The sequence below is a fragment of the Myodes glareolus genome, chromosome X (assembly GCF_982192425.1).
Source record: "Myodes glareolus chromosome X, mMyoGla1.1, whole genome shotgun sequence".
Taxonomy (NCBI): domain Eukaryota; kingdom Metazoa; phylum Chordata; class Mammalia; order Rodentia; family Cricetidae; genus Myodes; species Myodes glareolus.
In genome coordinates, this window is record NC_142053.1 from 6,405,356 (window position 1) to 6,430,972 (window position 25,617).

At 39.0% G+C, this 25,617-nt stretch overlaps 1 protein-coding gene across 4 annotated transcripts in view; it reads right to left on the reverse strand.

Annotated features, from left to right (window-relative positions):
* Positions 1-18,165: 18,165 nt before the first annotated feature.
* Aff2 (ALF transcription elongation factor 2) overlaps positions 18,166-25,617 on the reverse strand; it is a 536,897-nt gene continuing 529,445 nt past the window's right edge. For all 4 annotated transcript variants that reach the window (XM_085684655.2, XM_048457673.3, XM_085684654.2 and 1 more), the window contains exons 19-20: positions 24,678-24,868; positions 18,166-19,988 (exon numbers count right to left, since the gene is read on the reverse strand). In XM_085684655.2, the coding sequence (XP_085540781.1) occupies positions 19,867-19,988; positions 24,678-24,868 (313 nt within the window). In that variant the 3' untranslated portion in view covers positions 18,166-19,866. The remainder of the gene's footprint in view (positions 19,989-24,677; positions 24,869-25,617) is intronic.

Sequence of the window (25,617 nt, forward strand, 5' to 3'; positions counted from 1 at the left end):
TTCATTGTGTGACTCTCCTGCAGAATGGCTTCTTATTCTATGGATCACAGGTAACATGAGTGCAGGGAACCTTCATCCTGTTCACATAATGACCAATTACCAAATGATAAGTGGGGCGAGGTGTGTTAATTTGCTAGAGCTGTCACATGGAAGCAGACGAGGTACCTTAAACAAAAGAAGTCTTGGGTTTCACAGGGTGGAGGCTACAAGTCCAAGATCATCGGCAGGAGGCCTGGTTCATTCTGAGGGAAAGGCATTTAGAATTTTTCTTTCTTTTTTACTGTAGTGGTAGAGAGAGTAGTAGAGCCATTGCTAGTTCCTACAACTCCGAACACTAGAATATAATCAACCCAGGTGAGCTGCATGGCTCTATAGTCAATGGCTATCTGGCGGAGGATAGTCAGTTAGAGTAACCCAAAGATGTGGAATAGCTTGGGCCACAGTTCCTTGCTACCAGAGTGAGATGCTTCAGTGCAGCCAGGGTTGAGGCTAGACACAAAGCCTCAGGTTTGGACATCTCCAGGTCAAGGCTCGCTTTCCTTTCCATGTTCAGTCACTTAAGCCTTTCTCCTACTGTTTCAACTATTCTTTATTATCTCCCCCAGGGGTCAGGTTGAAAGAGACTTTACTAAGCCTGGAGAAGAGTACCCTCTGGGTGAATATAATTGGAAGGACTAATATAGGGCAAAGGAGGGGAAAGTCTTCCAGAAGTGTGAAAGATGTTTGTGGAACATATATTTCCCATGATCAAGAGAAGGATGGAGTTCAATGAAACTGTTTAGGAGTCCATCTCAATAGGTAGAAGGGGGCAGGAGTTGGAAGTAAAGACACAAAGGAATGCTGTGGAGATTATGGTGCTTTCTGGGGAGCAGGTCCCATATCTTCCAGGAGGTCTTAAGAAGAAGCAACTAGGAAAGAAAGTAGTCCTTGGCAAGTCCCTAGGCAGGAAACCCTAAATTATATTAGGAGCAGCTATAGCTGAAGCAGTAAGGAAAGAGATACCGATTTGAAACTTAGCCATGAGAACACAGGGATCCAGGAGATGCTGGAAACATTCAGCATGGCTAGTAATCCATGGAGGGCAGGAGAGGCCAACTATTCCAAAGATGTTCCTCCTGCTTCCTCATTAGTTCTGCTCTTCAAGCTTCAGCTAATGTGTATCTTTGTTGTGTTGTTTTTTTTTCTTCATAATTCTTGCTGGCAAGTTCCCAGGGCAAATAATTCCCTATCAGTACATCATAAGCACTAAGGTGATTATTTTCAAATTAATGGTTTGAAGCAAAATACAAGCATTGTTATAGAACTAGAGGCTGATAGATGGCAAAGGCGAAGTATCTAATAACTAAGTGCAGACTTTGCGATGACAGCCATAAAATTTCAAAATAATAGTAATTTGCATTTCTATAGCGCCTTTTGTCTGATTAATGAGCTTAGCAAAATTAATTCATTAATTTTCTGTAGTCCCATAGACAGCAAAGAAGTAAAGATTGTTTGAATAATTTCATGCCTTGGAGAAACTGAGGCAGGGAAAATGATTATGTTGGCAGGTTACTGGTCATGAGGCTTTAGGTCCACTGCTCCTGTTAGCAGAGGCAAAGAGTGAATCTTCTATGTAAGAGTAAAGTCTTCTTAGCCCTGCCTACATGTTAAGGGTTAAGCAGAAGTCTGATATGTTCCTCAAGATTCTTGTCCTACAGTATATTCACCTAGCTAATACTTCTCCAATGTGACTAGGCCCTATGAATATAAAGAATATTGTGTGTACAGTGGGGGTAAAGAGCATTAATTAATATTACATGGCAAAGAGGAAGAGATGTCATAGAAGAAATTAAGGCTGCCAATGTTTGCTTTGAGTTCACTGAAATGGAGATTATTCTAGCTGGATGGGTTTGCCATAATTAGGTAAGTTCTCAAAAGGTTTATCTAAAAGCCAGATTCCCTTTCTTACTAGCATTGATGGAGCCAGGTGATAGGAGTCCCACAGCTGCAAGGAAATGAACTCCTCAATAATCTGGGTTAGCTTGAGAGCAGAATCGGAGCTACTCAGGAGCACATAGCTCTGACCAGCATATGACTGTGGCTTTGGGAGGACCCTGAGCTATTGCACAGCTAACTGATGCTAAGACTCTTGACTCATAAAATCTGTGAGGAAATAGATGCGTGTACTGCTTTAAGACGCTGAGTTCATGACACTTCATTACTAATATGAGGCATCACACACATGCCTCATGAATTCCATGTTTTGTGCTCTGAGCTGTCTCCAACTAAATGGTATAATCTAAGAAGAAACTGGCTTATCTTAACTCAAATGAAAGAGCAATTTTACTTGACAGTTGGGCTGATAAAAATTATCATTATTTAGTGGATGACAATTGTTGTTGGTAACAGCTTTGGTGAGGATTTTAAGTGATATTCAAGGATGCATGGTCAAGTCTCAGTGTCTGGATATGACTAAAACAAAACATCTCATGACATTTTGTTTTTAGTAATGTGTGTATGTGTGTGTGTGTGTGTGTGTGTGTGTGTGTGTGCACATTCATGTGAATACCCACAGAGACCAAAATCTAGTGTCAGATACCCTAAAGCTACAATTACAGGCAGATGTGAACTTTCCAATATAGGTGCTAGGAACTAAAGTCTAGTCTTTTGAAAGAGTAGTAAATGCTCTTACTCAATGAGCCACCTCTCTAATCATATCTATTGACATGAGTTACCTTTAATCACTTGCAAAAAAGACAATGGTTTAGATATTCAGCTATATGCAAGGATTCTGTCCATCAAAGAAAGCCATATACTGGCGTGAGTGAGTGTAAGAAGTACAGTCCCAGCTGAGTAGTAGGAGGACCCGTTTGTTTATTCCCGCCACCTGGCTAGCTTACACCTGAAATAACTACACAAAAACTGTATTAATTAAATCACTGCTTGGCTCTTTACCTCTAACTTCTTATTGGCTAACTCTTCCATCTTAATTTAACCAATTTTTAGTAATCTGTGTATTGCCACGTGGCAGTGGCTTACCGGCAAAGATTCAGCATGTCTGACTCTGGCGGTTCCATGGTGTCTCTCCTCCACCTTCCTTCTCCCAGCATTCAGTCCAGTTTTCCCTGCCTACCTAAGTTCTGCCCTATCAACAGGCCAATGCAGTTTCTTTATTCATTAGCCAATAAAAGCAACACATAGATAGAAGGACCTCCCACATCATAGCTGGAGAAACGTTGGTGAGAAAACTGACTCTATATCTTGATTGGAGATTAGGGGAACATAGAGGGTTGGCCATACTTATTAAGTGGGGTTAAGTGCTTGATGGTAGTCAGACATGGTGGCTTACACCTTTAATCCAGTACTTGGAAGACAGAGATTGGTGGATCTCTGTGAGTTCCAGGCCACGCTGGCCTACACAGAAATTTCAGTATAGCCAGATACACAGTATGGAGCCCCTGTCTCAAAACAAACAATAGTTTGATGTTAGGGAAATTATATCAATGTCATCTATGACTAGCAGATATCGGCCCTGGTTTCATAGGATACCTAATGCAGGCAGGCTCTAAGTGACTGAAACTGCCTCTCAGGGCTAGATTTATTAAAATTTTCAGTTTCTGGAAAGTGGGCTTTTAAGTTATGTGTTTTAAAGAACTGCATAAGATCTTGAGATCTTGTGCATTCTGTCAGTACTGTTGTATATTCATAAGCGCCCTGCTGTTTCTGGAAAACATTATTTCCTTGTAGGCATCCAACTCTTCTGTCTCTTACAGTTTTTCCAGCTTCTCTTTTGCAATGATCCCTGAGCCTTGGAAGAAGGAGGCATGATGTAAATATCCCACTTAGGACTGAATATTCTGCAGTCCAGGCAAAATCCCAGCATGGTGGTAGGAGATGTTGCCCATGTCCCACGCCCGGTTAAGGAGATATTGGCAATTGATAACTTCTGGGAGGGGCTCAGTTTGATTAAAGAATTTGGCTGCTGGTATGTCTGATAATCATACACTAGTAGGAGGCCATGAATCTATGAGTATATGAGAATTGGACATGATAAATTTAAGAAAAAAAAAAGAGGACACGAAGTTGGCTTGGTTGCAGTGAGGTAGTACATATGGTTATAGTTGGGGGAAGGAGGTGAATATAATCAAAATACAGTGTATGAAATTCTGAAAGAACTAATAGAAATGCAAAAGAAAAGAATAACATAAGAGTCGATACATATTTAGCACTAAACGATTCACTGGAATCTTTTCTCTATGCTTAATCTGTCATGTTCTTTCCTACAAGTGTTTTTGTCCAGTAAAGATGAATGGAAGTTCTTTGTAAATGAACCCATATGACAGATGCTACCTTCCAACTCCTTGAGTCATTGGTGTGCCCTTAGAGATGGGACTCTGTTTCAGATCACCACCACTATCCCTTACTCAGCATCCAGGCATGCTAATTGAGAATGCCTTTAGAGACACACTCCTCCTTGAGCTTCACCTTGCATCCAGGACCTACTGCAGGGACAATCTTATTGGGAAAATAAGAGTGTGATCAGGAGACTGTGGCTGACGTAATTATAAAATTCATGAAGAGTGCTCCCCTCACTCCACATCCTCTCCAGCATAGGCTATCGTTGGTGTTTTTGAGTTTGGCTATTCTGACAGGTGTAAGACGGTATCTCAAACTCAAAAACACCAATGATAGCCTATGCTGGAGAGGATGTGGAGTGAGGGGAACACTCATCCATTGTTGGTGGGAATGCAAACTCGTGCAGCCACTGTGGAAATCAGTGTGGCGGTTTCTCAGGAAACTGGGAGTCAACCTCCCTCAGGACCCAGCAATTCCACTCTTGGGAATATACCCAAGAGATGCCCTATCATACTACAAAAGCATTTGTTCAACTATCTTCATAGCAGCACTATTTGTAATAGCCAGAACCTGGAAACAACCTAGGTGCCCCTCAATAGAAGAATGGTTAAAAAAGGTGTGGAACATATACACATTAGAGTTTTACTCAGCAGTAAAAAACAATGACATCTTGAATTTTGCATGCAAATGGATGGAAATAGAAAAGGCTTTACTGAGTGAGGTAACCCAGATCCAAAAAGAGGAATATGGTATGTACTCACTCATAAGTGGATTCTAGCCATAGTTAAAGGTCTTTAAGCCTATAATTCGTGATCCTAGGAAGCTAAATAAGAAGGTGAACCTGAAGAAAATCATATAGTTATCCTCCTGGCTATTGGAAATAGACAAGATTGCCAGGCAAACTTGGGTGCACGGGGTGGGGGTGGGGTGGAAGTAAGGGGAGATGGTTAGAGAGAAAGGAGAGGGGGAGGATTGGGGATGGCTTGGGGGAATGGGATGGGGGAAGGGAGGAAGGATGGATATGGGAGCAGGGAAGTATATATCTTAACTAAGGGAGCCATTTTAGGGTTTGCAAGAGACTTGATTCTGGAGGGGTTCCCAGGCCCAAGGAGAGGTCCCCAGATTGTTCCCTGGGCAGCAGAGAAGAGGGTGCCTGAACTGGCCTTGGCCTATAACCATACTGATGAATATTTTGCATATCACCATAGAACTTTCATCTGGCTATGGATGGAGATAGAGACAAAGACACATATTAGAACACTGGACTTAATTCCCTAGATCCAAATGAGAAGCAGAAGGAGGGAGAAGGTGAGCAAGAAAGGCAGGACCAGAGGGAACCTTCATCTGACGATAGATGGAGATAGAGACGGAGATCCACATTGGAGCACTGGACTGAGCCCCCAAGGTCCAAATGAAGAGCAGAAGGAGGGAGAACATGAAAAAGGAAATCAGGACCGCGAGGGGTGTGTTCATCCTCTGATACAAGAGGACTGATCGAATGAGAGCACACCAAGGCCAGCTGGACTGGGACTGAATGAGCATGTGATCAAACCGGAGTTGCTGAATGTGGCTGACATGGGGGCTGACTGAGAAGCCATTGACAATGGCACTGGGTCTTGTTTTGTCTGGATGTACTGACTTTTTGGGATCCTAGTCTGTTTGAATGCTCACCTTCCTAGACCTGGAGGGAGAGGGGAGGAACTTGAACTTCCCACAGGGCAGGAAACCCTGACTGCTCTTAGGACTGGAGAGGGAGGAGGAGACGGAGTGGGAGGGAGGAGAGGGAGTAGGGGGAATGGGAGGGTATGAGGAGGAGTGGAGGAAGTGGAAATTTTTATAAACAAATAAATAAATTAATTTTAAAAATTCATGAAGAGTTAGAAAAATGTGAAAGGAAGTCCCTTTTCTTGAGAAGAATGCTCTATGTTGCTGTCCCATGGAATATTTTCTCTAGAGGGCTAGAAACACAATGTGCCCTGTGCCCTGGAAAGGTATGTGGGGTGCATAAGTAATAGGGCTTTTCTCTAATAAGGTAAGAAAAACAGTTCTTTATCTTGACTTCATGTGAGTATAAGCAAGAGAACTTTAAGAGTTATTACTACCAACACGGCCCAGAAACCTGTGGCTAGATAGATCGTGGACTCTATGGGAGAAATATTACTATTGCTCTACTAGGTGGACATAGCATTAAAAATAACTTCTAATAACTTATAGCTAGACCCATAGATTAGTGCATCTTTCAACAGGCACCAGAGAAGATTCTTCTTGACAATTAATACATACAAAATGTATTTTGTATGTATTAATTAATGTTAATTATCATGTATGTATTATATATTAATTATTATGTATGTATACATAATTGATCATTAATACATACATTTGCAATTGATCACCATGCAGAAAATAAGAAACATTGAAGTGTTCCAGCTTAAATGGGATGTCTATATCACACCCCTCCCCTCAAGGCTCAGGGTTCTTTGTGGAAGAGGAGGCAGAATATTTTAAAAGTCAGGAGTGATAGATGACCTCAAGAAAAGAATGTTCTCTAAACACATCAGGGCAGATGCACATAACAGCAGTTGTAATAACACGCATAAGACTTGTACAAGCTCAAACTGTACAAACTCCCAGCATGAAGTAGGGGAAGAAGGCATCAAGTCCTTAACCTTAGGTCAGGATCTATTGACATCTGTTTGCTGTTGGGAGTGGCAAAGTCAGTTTTCTTAAAGGTGTAGACATTGGTAAATCAGCTATGCTCCAGGGCAGGCCCCATTCCCAGGCATAGTTGGCCAGTACAAATTGAACTTTGTGCTTGATGGATTTTAATGGAAAGGGAGGGAAAGAGAGAATTTGGGTGGGAGATGATCTTCAAGGAGCTAAAGTGAGGATGAATATGATCAAAACATATTGCATGAAAATGTCAAAGAACTAATTAAAAGGAAACTATTCTGGAACTGAGAAATGATAGTTCATGTACAATTTGGAGACTGTGCTAAAAATCACTCAAATGCATATTTTAAAATGATACATTTCATGATATATGAATGATACTTTAGTGAAACTTCTACTGAAAATAAAAAGTACTGATAACAGCGACCTCTGACCCAAAACTCTGGAATGAGAATCTCTTGAGCAAGGCTTATACCTGCATTTTTAAAAATGCCTCCAGGTTATTTTCTCAGGGTGAAGAGGCACAGGGCTATTTCCCTTCTAAAGAAAAGAGAGCAATATATATGAAACTTCTGTAATATTAGGTTTCCGTGTCTTTTAGAAAATTTTTTATCTAACTTTTTAGACAACATATTTTGTTTATGTTTTTCCTCCCAGATCACCTTTCCCACCTTCCTACTCACCCAAATTTTCTCTTGGTGAAAACTTCTCTCTCTCTCTCTCTCTCTCTCTCTCTCTCTCTCTCTCTCTTCTCTCTCTCCTCTCTCTCTGTCTCTCCCTCCCTCTCTCCCTTCCCCTTTCTCTCTCTCTTTCTATTCTTCTCTCAAGTTTATTCTCTCTCTCCATCTCTGGTGTTCTCTTGCTCCCCCGCTATCACTCCCTCCCCCTTTCTCCCTCCTAATAATTAATTCTACAAGCTATAATAATTACTGGGTTTGGAATGACATGCCAACTGCTACAGCAGTGGCATGAACATTATTGAAGTAACCAACTACTTTTTGGTAGGCTTTAAGTTCCACTCTAAAAGATGAAACCTATACCTGGCAACATTATCAGGCTCAGAATCTATGCCTAGTTAAGTCATAGGCCCTAGGAAATAACCTATTATGCTGTTAAATGGACTTTTAAACTGACTTGTAAGCATTTAGTGTTATAACCAATGTATGGTCAACATGCAGATAAGAAACTGTAGAATGTTCTGTCCTGTAGAGAAAATATTTCCCACATTCCCTTCTCAAGGTTCAGGAATCGCTAAAGAAGAGGGAGAAAAAAGATCATTAGTGCTAGAGGCAGCAGAATGACTAGAGAGAAACACCATGCTCTGGACACAGAGTAACTGCACATATGAACTCACAATTGTTGGGAGAGCATGCTCAAGACCTGTGTAAACTCAAGCCAGACCAAGTCGCCACACTGCTCATGGAGCTATTGGGAATTGTTAGCTGCTGAGAGAGGGGAAGATAGTTTTCTCTAAAAGTATTACCCCTAGTAAACTGACCAATTCTCCAGTGGAAGACTGTATATCCAAGATAGTTTGGCAGCACAAATTGGTTTTGAAGACTTTTTAATAAAATAGAATTTAAGTTTGGTTGGCTTGGGAAGGAGTATATATTTGGGAAGAGTTGAGGGAGAAAGGTTAATATGACCCAAATATGTTTTATGAAACTTTCAAAGAAATAAAAAATAAAAAAGAGAATGGGGTGGCAGAGTATTGTGTTCAAGTCCCAAATATGTTTCCTGGATAAAATTGGAAAGCTTAATTTTCTCTGCAATGCTCGAATCTCGGTGTGCTTTCTGCCTTTTACATAAAGAAACTCTGCAACCACCTACCCAACTGTATGTGCTGGTGTAGCTTCAACCTTGAAGCTGCCCTCACTACTTTTATGCCTGTAGAGTGTTAAGACTGTTGTCCTTGATAATGACAGTGTCTCAAAGCAAAGATTTTGGAGAAGAAAATCCTCCAAGCTGTTGAGACAAAATGTAGGATGAGAAATACCAGTCTGAGTGTCAGGGGAAAGGCTGATATCACATCCATTTCATAGAAGAAAGTGGAAGGCAGAGAGGTTAAGTGTCAGGTAGCAATAACCTGCTCTAAATTCCTGCCCCAAAGCCTCAAATCATGCAGGAGTTAAGTGGAGTCTGGGTCTGTCTTCAAAGCACACTGATATTAAAGCTCCATCAGTCCATGCTCTGACTCTCCTCTCAGAGTGACTGGCCAGGAAGGTGGTACTATCTCTTTCTCTCTTTTCTTCTAAGCTAAAGGGAACTTGTGACCCTGAACCTTACCCGAGTTGCAGGATTCTCTTATGCCTTGGTCTCAATATTCATCGAAAAAATCTATTTTTGAAAGGCTGGCCCAGTACCCTGTCCTTTTGCCAAAAAGAGATCACTTCCTGAGCACTCAGTGATCCTTTGTACTTTTGTTTTTATAATGAAGATGACACAAGCTCCAGGATCAGAGATCAAGTCCTTTGGTACCACATAAGGTACAGCTTTTGGCTTTGTAATCTTTGACAAACAGATTAAGTATGTTCTGTCTCTGTGTTGTCACCTATCCAAGAGACATCTGATGATTTTTACTTCATGGGGCCATTATGAAGATTTTACCCAAATGTGGATGGAAGTCGCAGAAGAGTGCCAGGCTGCTAGGGTACTTACTAGTGATAAGAAGCCCTATGCAGCAGATCAACCAACATAACCTCAGCACTTTACTTTTTAAAATGCCATTCTGCATATTGTCTAGTTCTCAGAATGCATGCATGCATGCATACTTTTATGCATGCCATAATAATTTATGGAATGTATTTTTGAGAAGAGTAAGAAATATCAAGGTTACTTGAGAAAAATATATATATTTCATTTAGCTTTATTCTTTATTTTACCACGACAGAATTTCATATTTGTGGATGTTATAGGCTTCAAATTAGGAAAAAATGAATTCTTAGTGGTAATTCTATATCAGAGTTTTAAACACATTTAGTCACATTAGTGTTCATACCTAGACTGTGATTATTACTTTGCAGTGTCAAAATATCTGGCCATGGCAAATGTAGCTCATATTTTATCCCACAGAAAACTCAGCTAAAGTAATCATTAATGCCATAATTATTGATAGATATTGTGTGCTATATTATCTTAGTATTGTAATTACTCGTTTCACATTGTTCGATGTTATATTTCGTATGTGTGGAATATTGTGGTACTGAAACCTGCATTTTATAGGTCTGGAGAATGCTGAACATTTTGGTGGCAATCATTCTAAATTCTAAGCATGTGCTTCTGACATAATACAAAAAGTATACTTAAAAATATTTTTCTCATGGTTTGAAATTAATATTGTCACCTAAAATCACTGTCTACATTGCGTTTTCAGCCTTGTGGCTGCATACTCCTGCAGTAAGTTGCAACAGCTGCTGACCTTTTGAGCTTTTAGACTAGCTTCTTCATTTCTGCTATCTCTTTTCTCCATGATAATGAATTATGCTCTCCTGCTTTCAAAGATTTTTTTTTTGCTCTGTGTACTAAGAATCCATAAAACCTAGCATGTTTCTCTTAAATGAGATTTTCATGGTTGTTCTGCTGTCTGTCTTTTAAAATGAATTGCATCTGTGAGAATTATTTTTAACACTTGATTTTACTATTGAGTTAAGTAGGAACATTGGTTCTGTATTATAACGTGAAACAGGTAGTAGTGAGATACTTATTGTTGAACAATTCTGTAAGAAGAGTAATGTATATGTGGAAGATGAGGTTTTAATAAAAATTTATTTTATATTTATAAATAATTCAATACATTAGCAGTTTAGTTAATACCTTTAGGAGAAAGACCAATGCCCTGTTAAGCCATGATCATTTTTACAGAGCCATCTTATTGGGAGGTAATAAGCCACATTAAAAATGATTGTATATAGAATTATTGTACAACAAAACAGGAAAAGACACGTGTGCCACACATTTGAAATGCAAAGCCATGTATGTAGATAGTTTATCCATATAAGGCACATGAAGTCAGATTTTAAAAACCAGATGACAGACAGTTCATTAATTGACTGATGTTAAACAATTAAGTTGAGCCTATACAGAATATCAGAACTCACTGAAATTCTGATGAGAAAAGCATGCTTATTAAGAGCAGTGATGGTGTGAATATTGGCATTCTACACTGATGAAGGAGTGATTCAAAAGGATAATTGCTAAAGTCAAAACAGTATTTCCTGAATGATCATTGCGTTTTAATGGCCACCTGGAAGGCCATCAGTATGGAAGAGGCATCTCGTAGGGACAGGGTCTCAGGAACTTTTTCTTAGGATGTAGGCAAGGCTATTCCTAATGGTTATGTTCCTTTGTTCACTTGGAAAGAGCCCAGGCTAAATATTAGCCCCACAGATCAGAGTAGAGGCTTGAAGCAAATTTCTACCATGAGTGCTCAACTCCATCCATGTTCTTAGAGCTGAGATAGCCTGTGTCTTTCCTATCATGTTTAAGTTTCTAACAAAAGCCAATGGAAACCATTTGATTTGAGTCACGATATTATTACATAAGCTCCCAAGAAAAGAGCGTTTTTATTTTGAAATGCTCTCTTCCTATAAAGTGTAGCCATGACTTCCTGTAACTGTGAAATAATGATTTTCAGTAAGGAAAAATAAAAATTCCATATATAGGCAACCAGATGCCACACCCACCCACCCACCCACCCACACACACACACACACACACACACGACTTGTATAGTTATGGCTTGATACAGCAGTGGTCAAGAGACATGTTGTCAGTGTCTCCAATACACAGAAAAAGCATATGTTGGCGTATTCCAATTTGTTTCTTAGTTAATCAATAAAAATTTTACACACAGTTACATGTAAAATATTTGTTTTAAAAATATGCATGAAGATGTTGCTTCTGTTCCCTTCCCAGAAGAATAAAAAAATGTTACAGAGTCACATTTTCACTTGTATATTGTTGGTACGTCTTTCTGGGAATAATATGAAATAATATAAATGGACACAATTAACTTAGTCAAGTTAATGCACTACAGAGCACGAAGAAGATACTCCTGGCAACTCTCATGGGTATTTGTATGCATCAAGTAACTTATTGTAAGATACGTGGAATCCTTTATTAAACTACATTAAGTCTCAGGGGATATTATAAAAACACTAATTTGTAGAACTACCTCTTTCCTTTTTACCATTTGTTTCTCTGTGTGCTCAAAGAACACAACAAAGAGGGTGTGTTCTTTTTTTGGTAACCTATCAATATTTCTCAAGATTGCATTCCTGGATAATAAGTTTCCTGGCATAAATCAAGTTTTCTAATGATTTCAATTTCAATATTTTAAAGGGGAAGAAGGAATTGCAATCAAAATAATTCTTCAGTGAATAAGAACAGCCCACTTTCCAAAATTAGAAGAGGAAAAAAACAAGATAAACATAAAATCGCTCAACTGAAGTGCTCTGGGAAATTAATTGAAGGAAGATTTGTTATTGTATTTACAGTGGTTCCAACAACATCTTTATTTGCTAATGCCAGACTTCCAATTAAAGTTTATCAAAAATGTCCTTATATAAGCAGTTTTTCATTTGCCAGCAATCATTCTACTTGTTCCAAAACTGCATAACAGAGGTCCAAATATATGTATGAATTAAATCAGCACTGTATGTGTATATATGTATATATATACATGATATATATACATACATTATATATATATATATATATATATATATATACCATGTAAAATTGCAGTTATCATTCTACTATGGTTTCATAATACAGTGTGCCTTTCCAGGTGGCACATCTTAAATCAAGATATATCTATTTTGATTAATTCATTCTGTCTTAAGGGGATGAACAAGAACAATTCAGAAATTTGCAATTAATTCAAATATTTGTTTGGAGAGAGAAGCAGCATCAGCAGGGACACCATTCGAAAGTGTTTGGAAGAGAGGGAGGAAGAAAGAGAGGCAGAAAATGAAGGAAATCAAGGGAGATAGAAAAGGAGGGAGGGAGAGTGTGAGACAGATTGCAATAAGTACAGCCTCCTGATGTAGGTGGGTCTTCTATCTATCTGTTGCTTTCATTGGTTAATTAATAAAGAAAACTGCTTAGCCTGATAGGTCAGAACATAGATAGGCGGGGAAGACAACAGGATTGTGGGAGAAAGAAGGCAGAGGCAGAGAGCTGCCCACCATGAAGCTGCCAGGTCAGACATACTGAATCTTTCCCGGTAAGCCGCGACCTCATGGTGACATACAGGTTATTAAAAATGGGTTGAATCAATACTTAAGAGCTAGCCAATAAGAGGTTCGAACTAATGGGTCAGGCAGTGTTTAAAAGAATACAGTCTTCATGTAATTATTTCGGGAGTAAGCTAGCTGGGATCCAGGCAGGAACGCAGCCCGCTGCTCCTTCTACAGCCTCCACCACAGCCACCACCACAAGAACAGAATAGATACTAGCTAGTTTCTTTCTGGGAGGACCCCAAGTATTTATCACTCATGTAATGAGATTTACAAAGGAGAATTTTAGGTATCTTTTGAACCCAGGGTTCATTTCTAAGCATTTCGTCTCTGTAAACCTCACATTTCACATGTTAATTTTGAAATCAAAATTCTTCAGAAGTACTACTTTGGTGAAAATAAGAGTAAAAAATTAATTCATAGCATTAAGTAAATACATAGGAATTTTATCTCAGAGATTGCCCTTTCTAACATATCCAGAGATTAGAATCATCCAGGAAGGAAACTATTTGACAAGCCATCTAGAGACTGATCCAATCTCACTTTTAATATTCACGAGGGAGTGATTGATTAGCAAGGATGGATGGATCTGCAGTAGTGAATGCACCAACTGATGTTAAACACACTTGTAGTTCCTTGCAGCCATGAAAACCAGTTCATTGCTTCTAGCACACAGAGTCCCCATATAAGTACAATGCCACATTCACCATACCCAGATGTTATACCATTCTCTGGCAGGAATAAAAGTTGTAAGAATATTATGAAATGATACATCCCACAAACCGTGCCATTTTGTAGTTATAGAAGCAAATGGCACAAAGGCTAGGAAGTATGAGCAAGATATGTATCTCTTCTAAGGTTTGCACTGAGCCTATACAGAACATGGTATTGTTTAAAGAACACTAAGATACTAAGTCAAGTTCTTCGGCCTTCCTTTATACAAGGCTCTTAACTGTAGATGTGTAGGCCCACAGAAACTGGTTCTTTGAGCATTTCTGTCCACTCTCATGGAGATTTGTGGTAGAAGTCTAATAAAGTCATGTATTTTTAATGAAAACTTAGATTCTGTCTTCTTGGTAGTGATGTTAGCTTTCTTTCTAAATGCTGAAAAAGAACTGTCATTTGGGAATCATAGTTATTGCTTGAGGAGATATTCTTGTTTGGACTCAGAGCTACAACAGTGAGTAGCAACTTTTAACTGTGAATAAATGTTAAAGATTGAAATGAAGCAAAAGTCATATGATCAACAATGTGCATATGACTGGGCTGCTGTGTTTCCATATAGCAATTAAAAGCACAATTCCAAATTAATTGTGTTTCTTCACCAAGACCCTGTAACTATTTCACCTAAATTACATTTAAAAATTAGAGACACTGCTTAGAGTGTTAGTAAGATAAATTTGTATCCTTTAAATTTAAAAATGAGTTATGATAGTTTCCTAAGTGTTAGTCTCACTTCCTTGTTATCTTTGAGATGCAGAGAAAATGCCTCTGCACTGATCTATCCATCTTGTCATCTGTTGAGGATTTCATTCTGTCCAGCTAGCACCGGATTAAAGTTAGACTTCTAGAATTTCCAATATCCCCAAAGTCTCATCATTAATTAACTTTACCAGTATATTGCTTCATATTAAGCTTATATAATAGTTTTAGTTATTAAAGTAGCTGTGGACATGAGTATCCTCATAAACAAAGGTATGGAACATGAACCCTCTTTGGTTGTGTCAAGTAATGTGCTGGAGTTGGCTTGACTCACAGGAAATGGTGGTATTCAGTAATGCCACAGTTCTAAGGTTGTTATCAGCTATGGTGGTAGAATTTACAGCATGTGAATTAGAAAATGCTAAAAATGAGCTGTTTTGTTTTAACTAGTTCATAAAGGTGGCACACTAAAGGTTCAAGTATTAACCCAGGATTTTAAGGTTAAGCCAGCTGTGTTTTCTGCAGTAAAAGTTCTGAGAAGGTATGGAAGGACTGGAGCAACTGGGATGCATTTGGTTATTGTCACCACATTGAGATGTGCTCTGAGACATGTCTGTTTTGTAGCCACATAAGTGATATAGGACAGAACCAACTCTGTAAAGCATTGGAATCCCTCTGGATTATATAATAGCTGGCTTCCTTCTGTGGAGATTGACGAACAATGATTTCTTCATATGAGCAAGGTATCCTCAGTGGAAAGCATCCATCAAGCCATTCTCCCAGAGGGTCTGCATGCTGTCCTGCATGCTACTGCTCACAGGCAACTACCTGCATGCATGCAGGCCTGGGTTTGATACTGCAGTATCCCACCACCATCCCATTAGCAGGTTTCTTTTGTTTGCCCCTTCCCTCCTCAAAGTCTGATACAATCAAACAGCCAAGAAAGTAGAGGTCACTGGCAAAAGTTTGCAATTTTGAATGATTTTTATTAAACACCATTAGTCTACACTGCACAGTTAATGAAACAGCAAAGCTCCAATCTCAGAAGAATGATTGACCATGGATCTGAAAAGCAGTTCAGTGTCCCCTAACCCAGTGTGAACACTATGAATGATTCTTTAACATTTTATGTCAGAAGCAGGAAGGGGCAAGAACTGCAGTCTGGCCTCCAAGGACCTCCCCACCCTCCTCCCCCCACCCACACCCCCCTCTGCCCTCCCGACAATGCAATTTTCTTTTGGTTAAAATATTACAGAGAAAAAATGTGATGCTTTTGGTACAGAGGGCTTCTAGATTCATGAGGAGGGGAATGGAAAGGAAACTAACATTTTCTCTGTTGCTGGAAATATCAGATGGTAGGATTACTATCTGAGACCAGCCTATCTGATTAGTCCCCTGCCAGGGTAAATGCTGATTATCAATACACAGATGCCATTTCTGTCATTGGAGTTTGCTAACACCAAAGAGAAAATGATTCAGAGTTTAATTATGAGAATAAGGCTGTGCGAGTGGAAATGGGAAACAACAGCAACAACAAGAACAACAATGACAAAGAATTGAGTCTGCCAGTTGTAACACAACACTGACAACTGGCTCAGTATTTCTCCCCACAGAGTTGAATTTAGGGGCACTGAATCACCCATTTGTTTGATACTGTGTAGCTGTTTCAACTTGCCACACATTTTTTTCTCAATGGGGATAGTGATGCTTCTCTAAGCATGCAGTTCGTTGCTTTTCTGAGTAATCCTACCCAGTGATCCAGTTTGGTTCTTCCTCCTGCTAACTCATGCAGGGGAATTTTATTACGTCTGTTGAGAAGGAAGTAAGGGCTTCACCCTCACAACTTAATTGAGTCTGCCTTCAAAAGTGATTTTCAACTTCAAACGCTAACTTTAACCTCCGGGATCCAACTTTGGATAAAACAAATTTTGATTTCGATAGCTTCAGGTACAGTAGAACTAGCATCTTTCCAACACAGACCAAATCCCCTGCGCTTAGCCATCCATCCACTTGGAAACTCAACAAAACCCATTTTAGGTAATGCCATCTATTTTTGCTACTTTTAACTAAAGATTTGGATCTTTTCATTTCACTACATGAAAGAAAAAAGACATGTCAACCTTAAGTCTTTAAAAAGTAGCAGAAGCTAGTCTGTTTTTCCCAATTATGTCATCTGAATATAAAACTACTAATTTTCCCCAATGAGATTATTAAGCAATTAACAGTCTATAGGCTGGCTAAACAACATGCTTACAGGTAAATTCTACCCCAAAGACCACACTATCAAACTCTTTTCAAATTAATCCTACTTACAAAACTCAGACAGTAATATGACAAATCTACTAAAAAATCCAAATCTAATTAAAGATACAAAACCAAGCCTACATCATAACACAAACTTGTCAGACTCTCTGTGGTTGGAGCTTGTGTGATAAATGAAGGCATAGTGCTGGCCCTACCTGGGTCGTGTTGTAGGGCTGTGCTTGTCTTGTATTTGCTTGGGAGGGGGCACTGCCTATTCCTCTTCCCATCACCACACCTATACAGACTTGTTTGGATGTGGCTCACCAAGCCTCCACTAACATCCAGAGGCACAATCTGTCACTGCCGTCCACATTACACATATCCCTCCCACTTAACTGGTACACCGAAGAGATTCCTTTGACAAAGGCCTCAATCTTTCAATCCTGCAGGTAGCTGCACACCCATGATGCACATCACTATTTGTAGTGTGATGACCAGAGTGCCCAAACAGTAACAAATCTTAATCAGGAAACCAAAGATTCTCATCTCCAGGGATAGAAAAGTAATTCATTCTCCATGTTTAATTAGTTTCTAAGCTGTGTTACAAGTGAGTTACTAAATAGTCAGGTGGTGATCCAGAGCTCGATTGTCACATTTGATAATCTTAGTGCTGACATGACACTTTATATTCAGTCCCTACAGATGACAGAGCATCCTCTTGCCTCTCTGCTGTATATAAGAAGATAAAAACAAGTTATGGAAACTAGAGCTACAAGTCTTTTACCTATGTGCAGTATGCTTGTTTCTATGAAAAACTGCCCCTGCCCCTATCACTCTAATGTCTATTTTCTGGAGACTTAATTTCAAAAAGAATCTGTGTGTAAATCTATGATGGTCTAGAATTGTGGAATAGGTTTAATTTACAAGTCAAGCTGGTAGACATCATTATTAAGTAATAGCCAGCTTCCTGGTAGAGCATGGAAAACAGAGAACTTGAGTTACTGCAAAGTCATCAGCTCTTTTGGTTTTCATGTGACAGCCATTTGGGGGTATTCTGTGTTTCACATTTTCATTTTCCTCATTTAAGAGGCACAGAAAAGGTTTAGATTTCATTTGTGTGTGCAATATGTAAGTATTGTTGCTTAAACTGTAGACTTGAAGCTCAACCACATTGGGAGCGTAAAAAGTGCAGGTTTCAGCTGCCGGGGTGCACATATCACCTATAGAGACAGCATGGCTTTAGCCATTAGAATGCAATATCCATAACTTTATTATACATCAAAGGGCCTTAAACTCAAGTATGATCAGAGAAGAACTCAAATGTGGCTCTTTTGAAACTGGGGAAATACCTAACATTTCCAATAAGAATACAGAGTGAATGCCTGCTGTTCTTATCATAGACCTGCATGACTTGCTTTAGAAATCATACAAGTTTTCACCTTTCATGTACATATCTATTATTTATCTGGTCATAACTCAGTGAACACAATTCAGTAACTGAGCAGATTAAAGGTTACACAGAATTATATGCCAGCAGGCAATTACAAGTAACTAATGAATGCATAGTGTTTACTATAGTTGAAGACATTTTCTGGTGAGCTAGAACTCTGAAGATGATATTTACAGGGTGATGTTTAGGGACATAAGATGAATGTAGAGAATCAGAAAGAGAGATAATCATAACTCATAAGGAAATGCTCCAAATTAGATAAACTGCTCTTAAAATTCAGGAGTATTTCCAAGGATTCCGGGGTGAAGCACTACCCCAAGATTTTTGTTTTTTGAAAAGAAAAGTTATGTCTTACTTACAGAGTTTAGTGTTTTCTTTTGACTTTTCATGTAAATAATTTATACTGATACAAACATTCATAAAAATCAATGATTGTATTTTACTCTGAAAGAAATAAAGGAAATGGGAAAGAAAAGAAGTTCTAGAAAATAGAAAATGTGGATAATATTTGGAAAGCCCAGGTAGAGAGGATGCTAGGAAATGAATTGTGCATTATTAATTCTGGGAAGTGGATAACTTGACTTTTGATTTCACAGATTTGATATGCAAATCTTTCAAAATACTTTAGGTTAAGGATTTGCCGACTGGCTACAAATGAAGCAGAGGCATGGGGACATCTTTCAGTCCAATCTGATTTCTCAAGTCTAAGATGAGTGTGGACTAAGATGTGCATCTGCCAAACTGCTCCTTGTAAAATGGAGCTTTACACTAAGAGAATCCCAGATAAGGAGTTAACCTGATACCATAAAGTTATCCAAATAAATGTTACTCCTCCTTCTCACCATTAAAATAGTAGAAAAGTAAGTCTTCAGGAACAGGACGTTAATAAGAGTCTTCTGGCTGTATCATTGCAAAAGTAGATTTCTTATGCTTGTACTTTTCTTGCTACTCTTGACTATATAATGTAGTTAAAATATCAAATCTGTGGGTTTCGACAATGGAGATTCTCACCTGAAGATTTAGTCTGTGGGAACCACAGATATTGATTAACAGTGGATTCTGAAATACATTTTTTTTCTGAACTGAAGAGTGTAGTTTGGGGAATGGCTACTGTTGAAATCTCTGCAGGTAGGTCCCTTGTTCATATGTGTATTTACCTCTTGTTTGAGTTCTTAGGAACCTCTCATCATCACATGTGCTTCTCATTCTTTGCTTTGAATCATGTGGACTTAAATCAATATTGTAGGGATTTTCATTCCATAAAGCACAAAAATAATGCAATATGAGAAATGCATATCAAATATTGAAAAATAAAACATACACTTCTCTGAAGTTGTAGTGTTCACTAACAATGACTTCAGTTTTCCACAGATATCAAAAATGAATAAAAACAAACATAATGAAAGAGAACTTTCCCAAATGAATGGAGTTCCACCAGTGACCATCAAGGCACTGGTAAAGGTAGGGAGATGGGCGGTGATGCTAGATCTGGGAGAGCACCCACTACAACAAATGAGCGTCGATGCGCAGCCAACACAGTCCCTGACGAACGTAGCGGACAAGATTGGTCATGCTGCTGTGTTGGGTCAGAGGCCCCATCAGTGTATCCAGATCGCCAAAGAATTCTGAAAATCAGAGCAGTACTTGGTCAAGACTTTGAAATCAGGGAACTATGTACCACACTAAAAAAAGCTCTAGCTAATATCACAGTCACAGACATAGAAAGATTTATTCATCTTTTCATCCACCTATCCTTTTACTCTTTCATTTACCAAAATTTAAAGGGCTAATTAGGCAACCAAAATTATCTATCTATCTATCTATCTATCTATCTATCTATCTATCTACCTACCTACCTACCTACCTACCTATCCATCCATCTTTCAATCCATCCATCATTATGAAATTTATATATACTTTATGTGTGAATTATACACACGTATATATATTATATAATTAGTATATGTTTATTAAACTCCAAAAGTTTGACTATACAATGTTTGTGTTATTGTGATTAGTGAGACAAAACTCATTTAAATCTGTTAATTCATGGTAAGCATTTTTTAGATCACTATATCCTCTCTCAAACAGCATATTCTAAAAATGCATTGCCATCCTATGAAGTTTGTTACATGATCACACACATACACACACATATATACTTTGCTACATATTTATGTAAATGCATGAAACTATAATATTTATGTATGTAAAATGTACATACAACACATGAATATTTTATACAATATTTTCTATCTTATATGTTATAACTATTTTTATGAAAGCTCCCTAATGCAGCTTTAAACAGGTCCTGATAAGCATCATTATTTCTCTAATGTAATGATGTTTTTATGCCGATGCTATTAGATTGAAAATATATTTTCTTTTGGTTCAAGTGCACTCTTTTTTACTTTTATTGGCATAGTATAGAAAGCTCCAGCGAACCTGAGCACCAAATTATGATCATTGTCATTCAGAGCTAAATACTAAGGTAGAAAGTTTTGCTACTGATTTCATTGGGTTAGAAAATGACCTGCAAGTATCCAGCACATGACAACTTCTACCATGCTCTTGGGCATAGTTACTTCTGTCTGATTTAGGAAATGGGATACATTACTAACTACTCACCTGTGTGACTAAAGTGTTAGAATGCCTGCCTTTGGGGAGGGAAAGACTATATGATGTCTGAAAATTCCCTAGGCATCCCTTTGTTTCCCTTGACTTGTGTGACACCTTGCCCCAAAGAGGGTTCACTGGCATTTTTTTCTTGTTGGCTTCCCATAGGAAAGGAGGCCCCAGGGGTCCATAAGAAACCATGCCTGTACTAGATGAGGATGAGGAATCCAAGTCCAGAATAGGGGTGGGACTGGAAACTATCCAAAGTGCCTGAGATGCTGTTCTGCCTTCTTGAAAATTCCATGCATGGATTACATGTACTTGATTGCTCAGAAGTGATAATTCCCTGAACAAAACATTTATTTATGTTATATGTAACAGGTGGGCTCCTTCTCCAGCTATCAACTTCATTTGATTATGTGATATTTTTTTAACCTGGGCAATATAATAAAAGAAATTTTTGCCAACAAAGGGATAAATTACTTGTGGCATCTAAAATATTTTCTATGGTAATGCAATACTAATGAAAATATTAATGAACTAGTCATTGTTGAATGAATGGGAACCTTATGTGAGATAAAACATCCTCTGACCATTCTGTGAAAATCTGCCTTTGGCATTTTAAATTAGACTGCCAGGTCACCATTTTAATGAACACTTCAATGGAGTAATATATGTGGCTGGGGCAGGTAGGGAGTAGGGCCTCTTGATCAAAGGGCAGAGGATATCATCAGTTTTTGGCCTGTTTCAGCACCAAAACCTTCTGTAATAGGTTCTATACAGCTGAAAAAGTGGGCAGGCAGTGGCATGGATGGAGGCTACCAAAACAGCCAACACTGACCATATCTATAACACAGCTCTCTGTGAAAAAGTCTAAGTACAGTTGTCTGAGCAGGATGTCGAATTCCTATCTATGGAGAGGCTCCTGAGTTATGTCATTTCTCTCTCTACAAGATAGGTGTTAGAAGAGTCATCAAATCCAAGCAGGTCATAAATGACATGTGTGCAGAACTAAAGACTATGAGCACAAAATTCCAAATTAGAGTCTCTTCCTAGTCCACTGAGAAGCCCAGGGGCAGCATCACCAGCACGTGTTCTCTCTGTTGGTACAGTGACAGTGTTGTTTTGATTCAATATTAGGCAGAGAATTTAACAACTCCTTGGCAGGCTGCACTAATGACAAGATTAGCACTACTTCAGCCTGGCATCAGCACAGTCATCACACTGTTCCTGGAAAGTTCTTCAGTTAATTTAGAAGAAATTGCTTCAACAGATTGTGAAAGTGAATGCAATTTTAAAAGGAAATCTGTAAATATTGAACCTCCCTCCAAATACCAATACAAAATAAGACAGATTAAAACCAGATAAACCAGAAATATCTCCAGATGCCTATGCCTTGTGCTCACAGTTGTAGAGCTTTTGGGGGGGGGCTAGTTGTCTAGGCGAGTTGTATATTGGTTTCCAGAAGTCTAGGAAAAAAGACTATGTAAAAATTGCCTTTGTTCAGATAACTACATTCGAGCTTTTCACCAAAGGTCTCTAAACACCTGCTACTAAATGTGCTTTCTAGGTACTGGTTTAAATTCTGCTTTTGGAATCATAAAATTTGAAAAAGTATCTGCTGTTTCTATCAAACTTAAAGCACTCTGATCACAGTGGTGGCACATGCTTTTAATCCCAGCACTCTGGAGGCAGAGTTCGAGATCAGCCTGGTCTACAGAGCAAGTTCCAGGACAGCTAAGGCTACACAGAGATACCCTCTCTCAAAAACAGAGAGAAAGAGAGAAACAGAAAGAGAGAGAGAGAGAGAGAGAGAGAGAGAGAGAGAGAGAGAGAGTACTTTGATAAAATGGACAAATTTTTAGCCTTAAATATCTTTAGTGTCTTCAGATATAAAGTAAGGGCAAATGGTGAGACAACAAACAGCAAATATCATAGTGCCTAGGATATAGGAATCGATGTACAAAAAGATATAACTACATGTGTATATTCTCAGTAGTCAGTGCAGATCGATAGCTGGGTTCAGAGTCAATGTCTCAAATTATGAAATAAACTTTGGTAGCCACAGTAGTGTGTGTGTGTGTATGTGTGTGTGTGTGTTGTATATACACATGTGGATTTCTATGTTTACTCAGTTATTAGGGATGCACATGTGTTAGTAGAAGCCAGAGTTTTTTCTGTCACTCTCTCCCTTCCTCCCTCTGTCGCTGTCTCTGTCTCTGTCCTCTATCTCTCTCACACACACACTCTCTCTCCCTCCCCCATCTCTCTCTCTCTCTCTCTCTCTCTCTCTCTCTCTCTCTCTCTCTCTCTGTGTGTGTGTGTGTGTGTGTGTGTGTGTATGTATGTATGTATGTATGTATGTATGTATGTATGTGTCCTATATCTCTTCCTGGTCATTGGGAATTCATATACTTGCTCAGGAGCTAGCAAAACCCATGTCCACCCCAAGCAACCGAGATTGTGATGGAGGATAATTGCTCCCTGTTGCTGGACATATTTTTATTATTCTAGCCTGCTTGTTACCTCTTTCATGGTTGATTCTCATGGATCTGCATTAAGTTCCTGTAGAAAGGAGCTGCGGGCAGGCCTGCTTTTCGCCTCACCCAGCTCCCGCACGGCTAGCTTAGTCCCAGAAATAACAACACACAAATTGTATTCATTTAAGCACTGCCTGGCCCATTATCTCTAGAGAGTTAGTACTGACTAACTCTCATATCTTGATATTAACCCATTTCTAATAATCTGTAGCACCACGAGGTGGTGGCTTACCGGAAAAGATTCAGCATGTCTGACCTGGTGGCTGGCTCCATGGCTTCTGCCTCATTTCCCTTCTTCCCAGCATTCTATTCTGTTTACTCCGCCTACCTAATTTTCTGTCCTATCAAAGGGCCAAGGCAGTCTCTTTATTGACCAATGAAAATAACACAATAGACAGATAACCCTCCTCCATCAAGTTCCCACTTTGTTTGCAATTGGACATTCTGTAATTAATGGGCCAGAAAGCACCACAGCAAATGAGTGGCCAGAGTAAGAATGTGGTTTTAGTTTTACTTCCTAATGATATTAGATTGGTGGGGCTTTATTTTGAGTATAAATGACAGCTGTGGTCACAGATGGCAGCACAAGTCATCTATGATTATCGGCCTTTGTGAAGCAGGGTCTCCTTTGCATTTGTTCTGTAACAAATCTCATGTGTTCCCATAAATAGGGCCTTGATCCTCCTGTAAGGGTGTGAAGAAATACTAGCTGATGTTTAGTCCTTACTTGCAAATGCAAACTGTGTTGTTATATATTCATCTTGAGCTGATAAGTGTAATGAAGGTACATGACCTTAATTCCACCTCACCTCTTAAAAAATAAACAGAGGCCAACAGGATCTTAATTAATTTTTGAATCACTCCTTTTGCATTAGTAACTATTTCTCTATATTGATTCTTGTTATAGAGTAAAATTCTGGAAATATCATATGCTGATACATTACAAGTCTTAAAGGAGCATAAATATTTTGGCCTTGAATCATTCTAAATGTAAAAATAGGTCACTATGTCAGCTCTAAGCTAACTTTCTCTCACCAAAGACATAGAAATCAGAAGAATTGAATAATATACGGCTATCAGGTACAAGGGACCTAGTCCTTCACGGCACAAGTGACTGCATCCTCATCCTTAAGCAAAGAATAGAAGAGATAATCATACCTTTATTGTCTCTTGTCAGTTTGTCAGCCATATCCCAGTGTTCATAGCCCCGAAGCACATTACTGGTGATATTGACATGGCTAGCAGCCATGTGGTGAATACGTTGGGGGATGGTGACAGGACCGTTGTTACAATTCCCCATTGTGTTGATGGGAGAGACATTGTTTAGAGACACTGGGGATGGAATATTCCTGGAGAATGGAAAGAGACAGGCCAGATTAAGTTGGTAACCAAGAGTGTTAGCAGGGTTTGGGGTGCATGGAACATCTCTTGTCACAGTGAAATCTCTTAAGAATACCACTAGCCAGAGTGAAGTTTAGTGTGATAAAGATACACAAAGCTTCAGTTGATTGTCCATGTCCCAGTGAATCTTCTGAGACAAGATCCTAAAACCCTGATCAACATCATAGTTTTGTTTAGAGGCTCTAGTGTAGTGGGAGCATATTGTCACTGCAGACCTAAACCATCTAACTAACCCACGCAGGGCTATAGGGCTGGTCCTAGAATAAGTCACCTGTGTTCATTTTCTAACTTGAAACACTGAAGATCTCCTGTCTCTAACAACTGGACAGCCCTCTGTGTACATTGCTGTTTTAAACAAGAAAGAGGAAGCAGGAGAGGAATAGGGAGCGGGAGGGAGAGAGTCAGTTGAGTGAATCCTTCTCTAGTATTAATACTGCTTACAAATATATCTCTTAGTTTGGATGTACATGACATGCTACAATGTTTCTTAGAAAGAAACAGCTCAGAGCTGTGATTCTTATTCTACCTCTTCAGAGTGGCAACTGACAATTGGAGAACATGATGTGCAATATTGGTCTATCTTCAAAGTGTTTTGTGAAACCACAGTAACATTTGTCACAAATACAGTTGCCACAATAAGTCAAGTGCACTTTGTAAAGGCCCCTCAAGGTGCAGTATCTGAGAAGCTAGAAAGAAA